Source organism: Ooceraea biroi, chromosome 1, assembly GCF_003672135.1.
Source record: "Ooceraea biroi isolate clonal line C1 chromosome 1, Obir_v5.4, whole genome shotgun sequence".
NCBI lineage: Eukaryota > Metazoa > Arthropoda > Insecta > Hymenoptera > Formicidae > Ooceraea > Ooceraea biroi.
In genome coordinates, this window is record NC_039506.1 from 401,899 (window position 1) to 415,755 (window position 13,857).

General features: G+C 41.0%; 2 protein-coding genes across 2 annotated transcripts in view; both read right to left on the reverse strand.

Moving 5' to 3' along the window:
- Positions 1–2,482: 2,482 nt before the first annotated feature.
- LOC113563206 lies at positions 2,483–7,772 on the reverse strand. The gene is made up of 4 exons (XM_026974544.1): positions 7,734–7,772; positions 7,441–7,644; positions 6,668–6,920; positions 2,483–5,451 (listed from the first exon to the last, which is right to left on the reverse strand). The coding sequence occupies exons 1-4, from the start codon at positions 7,770–7,772 to the stop codon at positions 3,275–3,277; spliced, it is 2,673 nt and encodes an 890-aa protein (XP_026830345.1). The 3' UTR covers positions 2,483–3,274.
- Positions 7,773–10,894: 3,122 nt separating this feature from the next.
- LOC105285468 overlaps positions 10,895–13,857 on the reverse strand; it is a 38,068-nt gene continuing 35,105 nt past the window's right edge. Inside the window, exons 6-8 of the mRNA XM_020033661.2 lie at positions 11,804–13,834; positions 11,433–11,720; positions 10,895–11,290 (exon numbers count right to left, since the gene is read on the reverse strand). Of these exons, the coding sequence (XP_019889220.1) occupies positions 10,962–11,290; positions 11,433–11,720; positions 11,804–13,834 (2,648 nt within the window). The 3' untranslated portion in view covers positions 10,895–10,961. The remainder of the gene's footprint in view (positions 11,291–11,432; positions 11,721–11,803; positions 13,835–13,857) is intronic.

The following is a 13,857-nucleotide window of genomic DNA, read 5'->3' on the forward strand; positions in this document are numbered from 1 at the left end:
TAAAATAAATGATTGTCTTTCTTTTTCAAAAATCGAACTTCCTTTAAATGTTCACAAGTTTTTAGTTAATAAAATCACGTAATGTAATTACTTAGCTTTGTTGTTTCAGGAACATTTAAACTCGAGTATCGAATCTTGAAAATATCAATAAATTATCACTGATGTTTATTAATTTTTCGTAAAAGATATAAAATTCTTTATTTCTTTCTTAACTTTTTTATATAGCTTAACGAGCTTTGGTCCGCGCAATCATTTTCCCGATTATTTCTCTTGACTTCTGCAACTCTCGACTCTTCCAAAGTGAATTTGTTGCACTACCAAGAGAGTCGCATCGAGACGCACGCAGCAGCCCTGGAAACCCGCGAGGCGGCGCGAGGGGTAAGTATCAATAATTGAGCACCATGGGGGTGGCTTCGCTTGGCCATTTAGCGGTCGAACGAGGGGGATGGTCCGCGGCCGGTGCCTATGGTACGGGGATATCGGTGAATGTATCGCACGGCGAAGCCTGCTATCGACATGTCGACGATGCCAGACCGGAGCTGTATATTCTACGATATAGGAAACTATCCTAGCCGCGATCATGATACGCGAAAATACCATCTGTCATTCGGGGGTGCGTGCCGGGTCCCGCCGCGCGCCGTGCCGCCTGGCGGGATTTTCGGTCTCCTGGTCATCCCTTCGTTGTGATCCTCGATTTTTCTCGCGTTTCAACGGCGACCTCTCTCTCATAACGAGAACGGGAAACATGTCGTCGGAAGGCCGACCTGTGTTTCGCGGTTACGACATGGCGGTAAGTAGAAAGAGAAAGAATACAAGTAACAGTAGTATATGTTTTCTTTGCATTTACTTTGCATATTATTGTATATTAATTTATTTTTTAGAAGGATTTTTTATATATATATTTTTCGATTTTATTTCAAATCGTAGTACGTTCGTTATACGATTTTCTTGCTGACATCCCAATTACCGTGCTGCTTATCGAATTCTCCGCTGACCTTATTTATTAATTGGGGTGTACATGTGCACCGCAAATTAGCGCGATCCAGTCCGGCGACACGTAATGGATAATTGCATTTAAAATATGCATTAGCACTTTCGCACTGTCGAGCTGGACGCATCGGCGCCATTAAGCTCCGAAAATGTTTTCTTAAATAGCGTGACCGTAAGACCCAGTTAATCCGGATTTCGGGACAATGCGGGATTTTAAACAATTGACTGCGAACGAATGAGTATCGGAGACCGAGTTGCCGCGTAGCCGGTAACCGTGAATAATCGTGACCCATAGTCGGATTCACTTTTCAATTAAAGGTCCCGATTTGCATTCGACTCCAATGCCGTTGATCGGAACGCGCGACCGAACGGAGGTCGTCGACCGGCCACGCCATCGAAAGTAGCGAATAACGAGAATGGCGATAAATCGATCGAACGTGTCAAACAATATGTCCTTATCGTGGCTCGAATATTCCAAATATTCCGCGATACATCGCATGCGCAGATCGCATCGTAGATTTACATCTCGATTAGCAAGCTGAAGATTGACGGAAATTGTTAATTCGCTATTTTTGTGAGCGCGTGCAACATCGAAATACACATAAAATATTTCAAAATTTTAGAAACTGTGCTTGTGTGTCTTAACAAATGGCTGTTTACAAATACATTTATCTCTTTTTAATACTTTGTTCGATCATTATCTTCCTCTTTAAGAAATGCAATTTGACATCATTTTGTGATAAGAATGATAAAGACGATTTCATTAATCTAAGAATCAGCATGATGCTCGTTACGGCGAGTCGCATGTTTAGGATTCGACTTTCCTTTACAACCTCCGTTTTTTTTCAATCCCCAGTGTAGTGACCGCGGCACGGGAGTGTCGAGTGCACGAACAATCTGATGTTATGTAAAAATACCGCCACCCACGAATCCTGTGTATATTAATGCACGTCGAAGAAGAGCGAAACGAACGAATGAAGGAGCAGACGAGGAGACATCGAACCAGGAGCAGATGCTCCTGCCGGAATGTTTAAATAAATCCAGCTCACCCTTAAAATCCCAAAGTCGAATAAGTAATAACATCCACCGACCGCGGCTGTGTCCCATCCTTCCGCTCTCTTTCTCTCTCTGTCCGTCACTTATCCTCTTTCTCCCTTTCTCCGGTTTCCTCGGCCGTTTTGCCTGCATAAGCGAGCACGTCCGATTTCGAGACTTTAATTGGCCAGAGGGAATTCCGCCGCGTGGCCTTACTTTACGAGGAAACTTTCAAGATATTTTGAGTTGGGTCGGGATAGGAGGAAACACGCTGCATGCAGTCTTTTTCCGGTTACAACATGGGCGAGTAAGTCAGCGAGGTTGAATCAATGTCCATACATTGAGTCAACAGCCATATAATGTTTGAAAGAATTCACTCTTATCATGCAGATCGATGATCCATCGTGACAACTGTGGCAATCTTTATGCTATCCTTTTTTATTTCCTTTCACAGAAATTTTATTATAAATAGTTTATTAGTATATCTTTCATTAAAAATCATACAAAGCTTCGGCGCTATGATAATCTACGTTCTGTCTTACCTCAACATTCGTAGATTTTTCCAAATATGGATAAATACAATCAAAGTGGTTAAAAATAAAAAATAGTATTGTCATAATTAATATAAAAAGTCTAATAAATATTTACACGAATTTAATAATTTTTCTCTTGAAGAAGAACGTTCAACAGATTTGCGTGCGAGCTGTTTCATTTAAACTGCAATTTAACGCTGCAAGATTCATAGATCGAGTCTCTTAATTTTCGATCTGTTAATCTAATTATTGGAGGGTAGCGCCATTAACTGCACTGCATCGGCGGTCTTCGCGTAGGTGGATTAGCGGGAACGATGGTGCGTGTGTGGAAACACGCGACGACACTCTGGTCGTCATCCCAGCGAGCTAGGACGATTTACGAGGTTTCACAGGCTCGTCTGGCGAGCAGATAGGACGAATGTGTCAATTACGATAACGCGCATCGACGATTTATCTGATGAAATTATTTAGGCGCTCATTGACAATTATCGCGCCGCGCAATTCGACCCGAATGCGCGGCGCGACATTGCGCTACGTCGCAAAATATCCCTCGCGTGCGAATTCACGAGACAATCGGATTCATTACCGCGATACCGCTTCGCTTCATTTCTCAAACTCGGTTGATCGTTGCTCCACGTATCACATCACATTACATCACGCGTCTTTAATTAAAAAAGTTATTATCCGCGGATAAATCCTTCCGTTGCCCGAAATACTTACTTTTCCAATCTCGCTCTCGTTTCGTTATTTTCCCTGATTTTCCCTGGGGTATACCTCATCTCGACGGGCGCGGGGTAATCCTCGCGATTCGCGCGAGCCGATTCATCCGTTTTCACGGGAACCTTTTCGTGCACAAGTCCGGACTTTAAGCTCTTGTTTGTTAAATTATCCGCCGGAAAATCGGTGGCTTCTTTCCAGCTTCCCAAGCGAAATCCATCTCGCCTCGCAACTCGCTGGTCCGAATTGCGAGTTCGCCCTTTAAAGGGGCCATACTCGAGATATGCTCGCGCGGGGTACCGATACGTGTCGCTGATTCTCCCGAGGATATCCGGGACGAGGTGAAAGGTCGTCGGCGAGTGCGCGAAATTGATGTAATACTGATACGGCCAAATCGGCAATTGCAGACCAACCCCATCGTCGTAAATCACCTGATCGCCGAGTTCTAGATCATCACGGGATCGCGGTAAATTGCGGAGTTTGCGATTAAGATCATTCCATGCGGAAGACATTCTAAATCCTACAACACGACTACCATCCGACCTTTTGTTGTTCCTCAGTCTAGATAGCTTTTGCTTGACAAGCATTTTCGGATTTACTTGTAAATCCTTGAATCCCGCTATTTCAATTGCTCTTTTCGTTTTTGGCGGAATTCCGAGCGAGAAACTATCCTCGTCGTCTATTATTCTTAACATGGGCGAGATATTAGGGGCGCCGTTTCTCATCCTGCGATGTTTCAGTCGCCAAAATTTCGGGCTGTCCAAATAAAGGTCAATTCTCACGTTTCTATCATTGCTTAATACAGGTACTCTCCTTTCTGTTAAACCGATTCTGGACGAAGCACCAACATCACGATACGGCGACCTCCTTATCACCGGCACCAGTTTCCATTCGACCACGTCATTCGGCCGTTTCTTACTTCTTAATCTTAGAAGCGCCAAATTATTCTTGGGACCCGTATCTAGGTCGTCTGGTTCGTCTAAGTTAGCCACGTATTTTCCCCGTAATTTATTTCTGGGAAGATTATCATCATCGTAAAACAAGTCGGTCGCCCTCCAATCCGCGACGCCATAAATTCCCCTTTCCCGTTGCTGTCTCAGATTTTTCAGCTCGACTTCAGGATCTATTTCCTCGCTTCGATGGTTCGTCGCTCGGTTTAATTTTACAGCGTTATCATCCGTCTCTCTTTCCGTTTTCTGGACTTCCCGTCGCTCCTTCGAGACTCTCGGCCTCGTGTCGCTCGTCAAGTTTACGAAACTCGCGTTTCCGTTCGCCTTGTCAATTTTTGTTTCGCAATTTATAGCACGAAGTTTTCCCTTAACCTGGTTATCGGTCGCCCCGTTTATCGCCAACTTTCCTCCCGTGCTGACTTCCGCGGCCGTCGTATCAATCGCAGCATCGGTTTTGTTGTTATCCATGAAAACATTGATCCTCCGCTCGACCAATCGCAGTCGGTCCTCGCTGCTTGCAACGTTATCCTCTTTCGACGTCGAATTTTTTTTCGATTCGCCATTACCGATTTTGGAAGCTGCAGAAGAGTTACTGGAACGATCTACGCTTCGTATGGCCGATGTCTCGCGACTCACGTCCTCTCGCTTCGTTCTGGAACCGATCTCATCGATCGGCCTCCGTTTATCTCCTCCCGTCAATTTCTCGAACCTTTCCCTCTCCCGCGTGCTATTCCTCATATCTTTGCCAAAGGCGATCTCCTCAAGTTGCTCCTCGTTCTCCCTCTTCCAGGCTTCCCGCTTGTTGAGCAGTATCACTTCGTCCTCCAAGCGATTCTTCCCCTTTATTGGTAACGAATCGAGCGTCCCGTCATTCTCGGCCGCCACGCTTCCCTTATCGGCCAATTCGCGTTTCCGCTTCTTTTCTTTCCCTGTCAACTTTGCGTCGAGCAACTCGAATGAATCGTAAATTGTTGGCGCCTCGTAGCCTAAATAAAACGAATCCCAATCGTTCTCCTCGAGGTCCGCGCGCTTTCGTCGCGAGTTCCTGTGCATCGGCAATGACCCGGTGTGATCTTGATGCTTGCGACGTTTTTGCATCGACTTCCGGTGATTCTTGTTCTTTTTGCGATTGTGAATCTTCTGGCGTTTCTTTTTGTGACGTTGCTTTAAGACTTTATCAAGGTTGCGCGTTTCTCTGTGATGAAATAAGGATGAGGCAGCGTGATCTGAAAAATAAACGCGTTATGTTAGGATGATCTTCTCTCAATAAATATTAAACGGATATATGACAAAATCAGTGAACATGACGAATGTAACGCCTATCGCAAAATATTATATACGCGCAAAATATTATATATGCGAAATAATTGCCCGGCGGATGTTTCATCGCACAATTTTCGGACGGAATATTCCGCGGGTATAATTACTCGGAGTTTAAAAGTTTACCCGAAACCGCACTATGGTTTTTTATCGACTCGACGCGGGAATAGTTTATCGTGCCGTGGTATTTAGACCGAAAATATTTTCGATAACCAATTTCCCAATACCGATAGTCGAAGAAACATCGCCCACGGCATTGTTTACCATATTTTCGGCCAAATTTTAATATTCATTCTTTTAATGCACATCACAGACAGGCAACGAGAATCGTTTGTATTATTTCGAAAACATATTGAAGATACATGTGATCAAAAGACAAAGTAGAGTCTCGCACCAAATTCGCGCGAAAATAACTAACATAGGAAAGTTGTTACTATTGTGGCAATTAACATATTATTTGATTTAAGAGTGCCAAACTTTTGCATAAATATATGTCAATTAAAAATTTTTAAATTTACATATATTTTTAATATCACCTGTTATACAGCAAAAAACATACATGTACTGCACAATGCATACACTTACATACTCTCTTTCTTTTCAGACTCAGTTCCTGTATAATTCCAGAAATGACCATTTTCTTACAGTCAAATATTGCTTCATAATAATAATAAAGAATAGCAATAAAGAAAATAAAACACTATTCCTATTAAAGTGGAAATGTTGAATGAAGTTGATTCAAATTATTCGAGATATTTGATATTGTACATACATAGCTTGTTTGCTACAATTTTGCTAGATTGAATCTATTTGATCGACTTTATCATTTATACAAAAAATAATATCGTAGCAAATATAGGTGACCAAACATGTCAAATAATTTGAATCAATCTCATTCATTATTTTCCACTTCAATTAGTAACATTAACTTTACAACATGATATTAATTATTTTATCAGATATGTATAACTATGGTCATTATTTGTTCATCCCTTTATCTGCTATGAAACAATATTGATTTTGAGAAAGTGATTATTTTTAGAGCTATTCAGGGATTGAATTTGAAAGAGAGAGATAGTATTTTTCTGTTTTGTGATAAATTTTACCATAGACGTTACATACTATTGTAGAGTTGTCTATCCATCATTTTAAGCGAAGTGTTGTTGGATCGGAAAAAACTATGTGTGTCAATCGGCGAAGAAGATGCATTTTTCTTCATAGAGTAGGTCGCATTAGTCGTATTGGGCATTGCGTTTTGATATTGCAGAATAGTTCCAGTTCCAACTCTAGCAGCTCCAGTGGATATAGATGCAAGCTTTCTTTTCTCTGCTTCCCGCGCTTCAATATGTTGCAGAAGCTGATTTAACTGTTGAAGCTAGAATTTAATTATACATTTTTATATATTGTAAAATATATTCACAGCAAAATTTTCAAGATTATTTTTTGATATTGCAATTTTATTTAGTTAATCGAGAATTATTTTTATTATTACTGATTATATTGATATACATAAGAGACAAACATTACTATTTATCTAATATATACAATTTCTCTCTTCGAATTTCAGTCCTTAGATGAAATTTCCTCCAAAATGACTTTTTTCTCATAATGAAATATTGCTTTATAGTAATAATAAAAAAATAAACAAACTCAAGTTAAAAATTAAACTGATTATAATGGAAGTAATGAATGCGATTGATTCAAATCATTTGAAATGTTTAATACACAGCCTGTTTGCTAATTCTGGCAAGCTAAACTGTTTCATCCATTGTTTCATTTACACGAAAAGTAATAATAGTATAGCTTCTTAATTCATTCATTGTCAGGACCGTCATCGGCGACTGACATGCAATATTTTATGAATTATCTTAATTTTAAAGTAAAAGAAAGCTTACCAAATAATCGTAAATGGTCTGAACTTCCGTCTTCTCTTTTGCAGTCAACGCATTGTATTCCTCCACAAGAGTTTCCAATACTTGAACTTCCTTCTGTAGATTGCTAATATTTTCTTTTTCTTCTTGTCCGGGATTTTCAAAAAGAAATTTGCGTCCCGAGTCTTGTTTCGGAGTGACCTCGTGAACCAACGGTAACGGTGGTGCCTAAATTAAAAATTAATATCTGTTAATTAAGATAAAAGAGAGTGTAATGCGTATGATCATAATACATATTACGAGATTATGAAACATACCTCCCCCAACGATTCTTCCTCCAGATCAACTTCCAGCATCCATCCCAAAATTCTCGCATATCCGGTGACAAGGAAACGCAAGTCTTCTCTGCACTTCGTTCAGGATCAGCCTGCCAAGTAGCTCCATGATTCTCTTCATCATCGTTTCCGTATGATTCGTCTAAATTGTATTAATTTCAAAAATGTAAAAATTCAAGTTCGATAAAATTTCTTTATAACAAATTAAAATACATCAAAACGTTTAGATTATAAAATATCGTGATTACTCCATCCTCGTTAAATCCTTTTGATAAATGTTAGCCGCTGCTACACATCTTCCGTTTTATAATGCGTTGGAGTCCGGGACTAAAGACACTCCTCAGTTGATCATTCCTCTGCACCTGCGACGTCAACTGATCATTACGAACCATTCTGCAGCAGAGAAACGTGAAACGTTCATTCAAATAATTTTCCACTTGAGAAGTGGAACTTTCCCGGGGAAAAATGCATCGGGAAGCTTTGATATCGTGCTGCGCAATTCTTTACTTGCCCGTTCGAATATCTGGTCGACAATTTTTCCAGCCAGCTCGCCGTGTAGAGCCATGTCCATCTGTGACTCGTCATCGACGTTGTCGGCTGCGAGGAGCAGCGTAATTTCCTTTCTTCGCGCGTCGTCCTCCTCCGGTTTCACTGTCTGAAAAATCATCCTTAATCCTTCTCTCTTTTCAGACCACGACCTACGATGCGATCGCCGATCGCCCTTTCACTCACACTCTGATCTTCCGCGTTCTCGTAAAGCACTCTTTCACCCGGCGCCTCGTTCACCACCGCTGCGTGGAGCAGCCCCCGTTCGGCCGTTTTGCTCTTCTGGATACTGCCACGTCCGGCTAGGGCAGACGCGTGAGCTTTGTTCTTCTTCCTCGACTTCCACTCGCTTGCGCTCGCAATCCTCGAGACGTCAGATCGATGCGCGTGATGCCTGCGGTCTCTATCCGAAGAGGAACGCGAGCCGGTCTTGAGGTGTTTCTCCGTGGTGTGCTTGGTCTTCTTACCCTTCTTCCTGAGCTTCTCCTTTTTTCTAGAGTTCTGAGGGATCCTCAAGTACCGATTGAGATCTCGCATGTCGTTGCTCCAATTTGGAGCGCGTTCGCTGTATATTCCGTCGGATTCTTGATCCTCAAGGATGTTCGGCAATTGAGAACGGCTACTCAGACTCTTATCCGCTTCATCGGAATCGTGTTGATTCTGGCTCATGTCGTCGTAAAAGGTGCGGTACGAAGTAGCCGCCCTTCTGACTCTCGGCGTCCGGCGGTTTATGTACTTTTGTTCGGCTGCTTCGAGATCTTCATCGTTATTAGCCGTATCACGACGAATATTAAAGAAGTCCAAGTTCGTAGTTGCATTGGCATAGCAGTCTTGCGAGATCGATGAGTTTTCGCGAAATGTTTGTGGAAAATCGTGCAGGTAAGAATTTACGCTAGCCGCATTTGCCATATCCGACTCGTAAACGTGATCGTAAGTTTTATTCACATCAGGGATTACGAAGTCGTTCACGGACTTCAGTCCTCGACCAAATCTGACCTTTACGTTATCATCGAAGTCATCGTGCCAGTCCAGAGGCTCCACGAAAGACTCATGCAAGTCTTGCGAACTGATCGCCGCTTGATTGCGCGAGTTTATGTTTCGCTTCAATACCTCACGCGTCTTCGATTCAACGTACTCGCGATTTTCGTACGGGGAACCAGAATCTGTGTTTACCGCTGATCGCTGTGGAGCATTTAAAGCTTCTAAAGATGGATTCCTCTTCTCTTCAGCGATCTTTAATATAAAATATATTACTTTACATTGCCACTAGAGCAATAAAGTTAATTAATTAATTAAGAACAATTACGTACTTTGGATATTCCTGATTGGACGATTGTGCTGGAAACCGCATTCGACAAATTGTCTCCTGCGGAATTATTCTGCTCAAGGCCGCCTTTAAACATATCATTCAGGACTTTAAGCGCGAAGTAATCGCTCGCTGGTGTGCTGATCGAACTCGCAGCTGTTGATGAAGCAAATATTTTATAAAATTATCACGAATTATTACTATTACTCAAGCGTTACAGAAACAACATATTAATTTACAATTAATATACAACAAATATGTACAGGAATCTATGAAAAAAATTAATATTTATGAAAAAAATAAAGAAATAAATTTGTTAGTGAAACAAAAATTAATGTAAAGTTATTCACGAGTCCCACGATTCGATTAAGATAAAGCTAAGTAAGAGTTAATTGCATTCAGTATTTACTCTCCCAAGATGCACTGGAGTGGTAGCTCCTCTGTGCATCGTCGTTTTGACTTGAAGATCTATCGCTCAATGGTTGTAATTGAGGAAAATTCGTATCAATTTTATTATCCGATTCATAGCGCAGTCTTTGATCGCCTCTGAGTCGGGGCCCGCTCTTTAATTCACCGTCGGACCAATCGTACACATTCTTCAACTCTTCATACATAGATTCAACATCGTTTGGACGATTCCGATTGCTCTCTTGATAATAATAACGATCTTCTGGTCTCCTGTTAGATCTAGACAGTCTTGAGGATCGCAATTATACGGAGTCTTAATGAATAATTTCTACAGTTTTCTTCTGTGGCCAATTTAGTGACAGTGTTTCTTTAATAAATCTCAAATAAGAAGTATGTAATCATTATACACTAATTTAATACGAACGATATGAAGTGAGTTAATATAATACAAATAATATGAATATTATTTATATTACATTAAATATTTATGTTACATTAAAATTATAACAATTATGAGGGCAAACTAATTCTTAAAAAAGTAAACGCAAATAGTGATACCGTTTGTCTTCAAATTCCTCGTGCAAGTCTTTAGAGCTTTCCAACCCTGCACTCGATTTTAGAATTTTGATAGGCTCGATATCTAGCAAAATATTTTCCATTATATCAGGATTTACATCTACGTGTGCGTTGATTTCATCGGAAGTGATTTTTCCCCTATCGTCATTGTCTGACATCGATTCCGAATTCTTTGATAATGTCATTCCGTTCTCGAGTGACTTATCTGACCTACCGGACATCTATTTTTTGGTCATTTGCATTAAATATTAACTAAATTTATAGTTAAAAGAAGATATAAATACTAATAACATTTTATCAAAACGTTAGTTATTTTATTGACGGAATCCTTAATCAAACGTATTTACTGACATTAACATTCAATGTAACTCGATTTACCATTTCGATTTTACATTTCCTGAGTCTTGAACAATATCATTCACAGAGTCTTCACTTTGAAGCAGCTTCTTCATGTTCTCCTTTGTCGATACTTGTCCTTTCTCGTTAAATACATTTTCGAAGCTCGACTCTAAGGATCCGGAAGGTTTCTTGTCAAGATCATTTTTCACAGTCTTATTCTTGCGCTCACCAAGATCGACGATGATTTGTTCCTTCGGCTCTTTATGTTTTCTTCGCTCCTTTTCGCGTTCCTTTTTCAGCATCTCCTCCTTGTTCTCATTTTTCTTTTTGCCTAACTCACGTTTGTAGGATTTCGTTTTGCTATCTGCATGAGATATATTCATATATATATTATACGGAAAAATATATATGCGCATCACATATCAATACTCAAACAGTTTAACAAACTTATTAATCTTTCTGTTACATTTATCGCGGATACTGTTTAATCTCTATATTGCGCTTACCGCGCTTTATTTTTGCGTTATCCTTGTTTGAAAATTCATCGTCTTTAATTTTACTCTCCTGCTCGTTTACCGGCGCATTGCGCTCTTGCTCCTCGTCGCCATCGTAATTGTAATACTCGATCATATTCAACATATCACGCTTCCTTCTCTTATAACTATCGCTGTCTTTGTTTTTACTCTTCTTCTCAAGCTTCTGTTTAATCAACATATTGACTCTCGCCTTTATAGGATCAAATTTTCGACTGGATGAAGATTCGTCCCTTTCGTCTTCAACTATTTTGTCATTTTCTGTGAATACGTCGCATTATTTTGCGTAAAATACGTGAAGATTTCAAATACTATTTCAAATACGTCAAAATATTACGTTATACCTTCGACTGCGTCCTCTTCTCTGTCATTATAGTCCTCCTTGAGTTCTTCGGCACTTTGATTTAAGTATTCTTCATCACTTTCTTGTTTCTCGTCGTGATTCATCGCCACTTTTTCCGCAGTTGCTGCATTTTCAGGATTCGCTGCATTATTGCGCGCAAGATTTTCAGAGGAATGCATAGATCGTTTGTGACGAGTGTGATAATTTGCATCGGAATCCCGAGATTTTAAAGCGCTTTGCGGTATAAAACTTTCCGCAGCGTTATCTTCACGTTTGATTCTGGTTTGCAACGCAGAAGACATTTTACTAAAATCTGATGAAGTAACTATCATTGTTTTATTTTTTCCTCGATCGTTCTTGATTACATTCTCAATATGACGACGCTCCATTATATTAGGGATCGATCTTGCGTTCTCTATTGTTGAATCCTCAGCATCGACATCGGCAGAAATCCTGGAAATCCATAATAATTTCCTCCGTAAATTATTACCGGACTCACGAGGCCGCGCTATAGGTCGAGCCGCTTCCTTTACATTCATAGTCTCATTTCCGTTCGACCCGAAGGCGCGAATATCGATTCCATCGGTGTCCGAATTTCCATTCGATTTATTTGCGCTCCTGTTCCCGCCACTTAGAGGCAGGACCATCTGTTGCTGCCCCCGCGAATCGTTGTCTACGATCATCTGGGCGAAATCCTTCGGTGTCATTGCACTCGCCGCTTTTGGTCTCGCTGTCGCAACGGCTACAGGATCAATCGCAGGCAGATTCGAGGAGTCTTCCCCATTTGCATTTCTTGACTCGCCGACATCGACGTCGCTCGATGTTCTCATCCACCCCGTGAACGTTCCATCCTCCCCCATTAGCTGGGACAATCTCACCGTCGCCTCCACCCCCTGCTTTTGATACGGACGCCCTCGAGGCTCAAAGACCTTGATCATACCGGATATCGGTTCGCGGCTCTCCTTTCGAGTCCCGTTCACCCCGAGCACTCCCTTTCCCACGATCGTGGTTGTTTCGACGACGCGGCATCGCGATTCATTTGCGACCGCACCGAAACCGCGTGCCGTATTTCCTCGGGGAAGCTCCAACCCCGTATCCTTCTCTCGCTTCGATTGTCCGTCATCCGCGCCGACTCGCGGTATTTTCCGCGCCGCAACTCCTAATTTCTCAGTGTTGCTTCTTCGATCTTCCAATCGCCTTCGAGAGTCCTCGTCGACGTCATTCGCTGAAAGATATATCGGATTTGTAGACGTGCTCCACACGAGAGAATTCTCTTCAAGATTAAGTGAATTAGCGCGATCCTTCGTTATGTGATCGACACTCTTCGATAGCCTTTCAGTTGTGGATACTTGACTACTGATTATCTTCGAGCTCATTATTGGAATTTGATTTTCAGTGGTATATTTAAAAAGATGCCCGTGGAGATCGTTATTTATGCGAAACAATGATTTGTTGTTGACAGAATACCCGTTTAGGTAAGATTCTGCGCTTAAAGAATATCTCAGTCCAGAGATATTTGTTTTGTTGCTTACTGATGGGATAATCGTTAAGTTAATAAAGTGGTCGTGCAGGAAAAATTCTTCCTCTACAGAATATCGCGGTTTGGAAACGTTTGTCTTGTTTAAAACATTCAAGAAATTTCTCTCGTTCTCATTGGCATTATTAGAATACGATTTTACGATGATTTCTGCAGGTTTTGATATTTTTGTTGCATTTGCAAGCGCGTCTTCCGTTATCTGAGTTTCTTGATAATCTTTGTTCTCAAGGATATTTTGTTGGTTATTTGTGTAATTCAAATCTGCGACAAAACTCCTTCTGCTGCGTTTGCTGCGATCGTGCAATTCTTTCAAATCTCGCTCTTCAAGTTCTGCTCCGTAAACAATTTTCGAATTTCTTTTATCTTCATCTCCTGTATTTTCTGCTCTCTTTATTCTCCATATTGCTTCTTTATCCAGATTATTATCAAAATTATGTCTTCCAGAATCAAATATCTCAGCTGTCGATCTCGAATCGTCCCACCAATCGGATTGTCCTGAAAAATTGATCGTGATAATA

Bases quoted from the DNA above. Each gene is read 5' to 3' on its own strand.
- LOC113563206 (XM_026974544.1), bottom strand. From the start codon at position 7,772: ATGCTGGAAGTTGATCTGGAGGAAGAATCGTTGGGGGAG. The intron at 6,921-7,440 runs GTAAGCTTTCTT...ATTAAATTCTAG, and splicing joins AGACCATTTACGATTATTTG to CTTCAACAGTTAAATCAGCT. The intron at 5,452-6,667 runs GTATGTAACGTC...TTTATTTTTCAG, and splicing joins GGATAGACAACTCTACAATA to ATCACGCTGCCTCATCCTTA.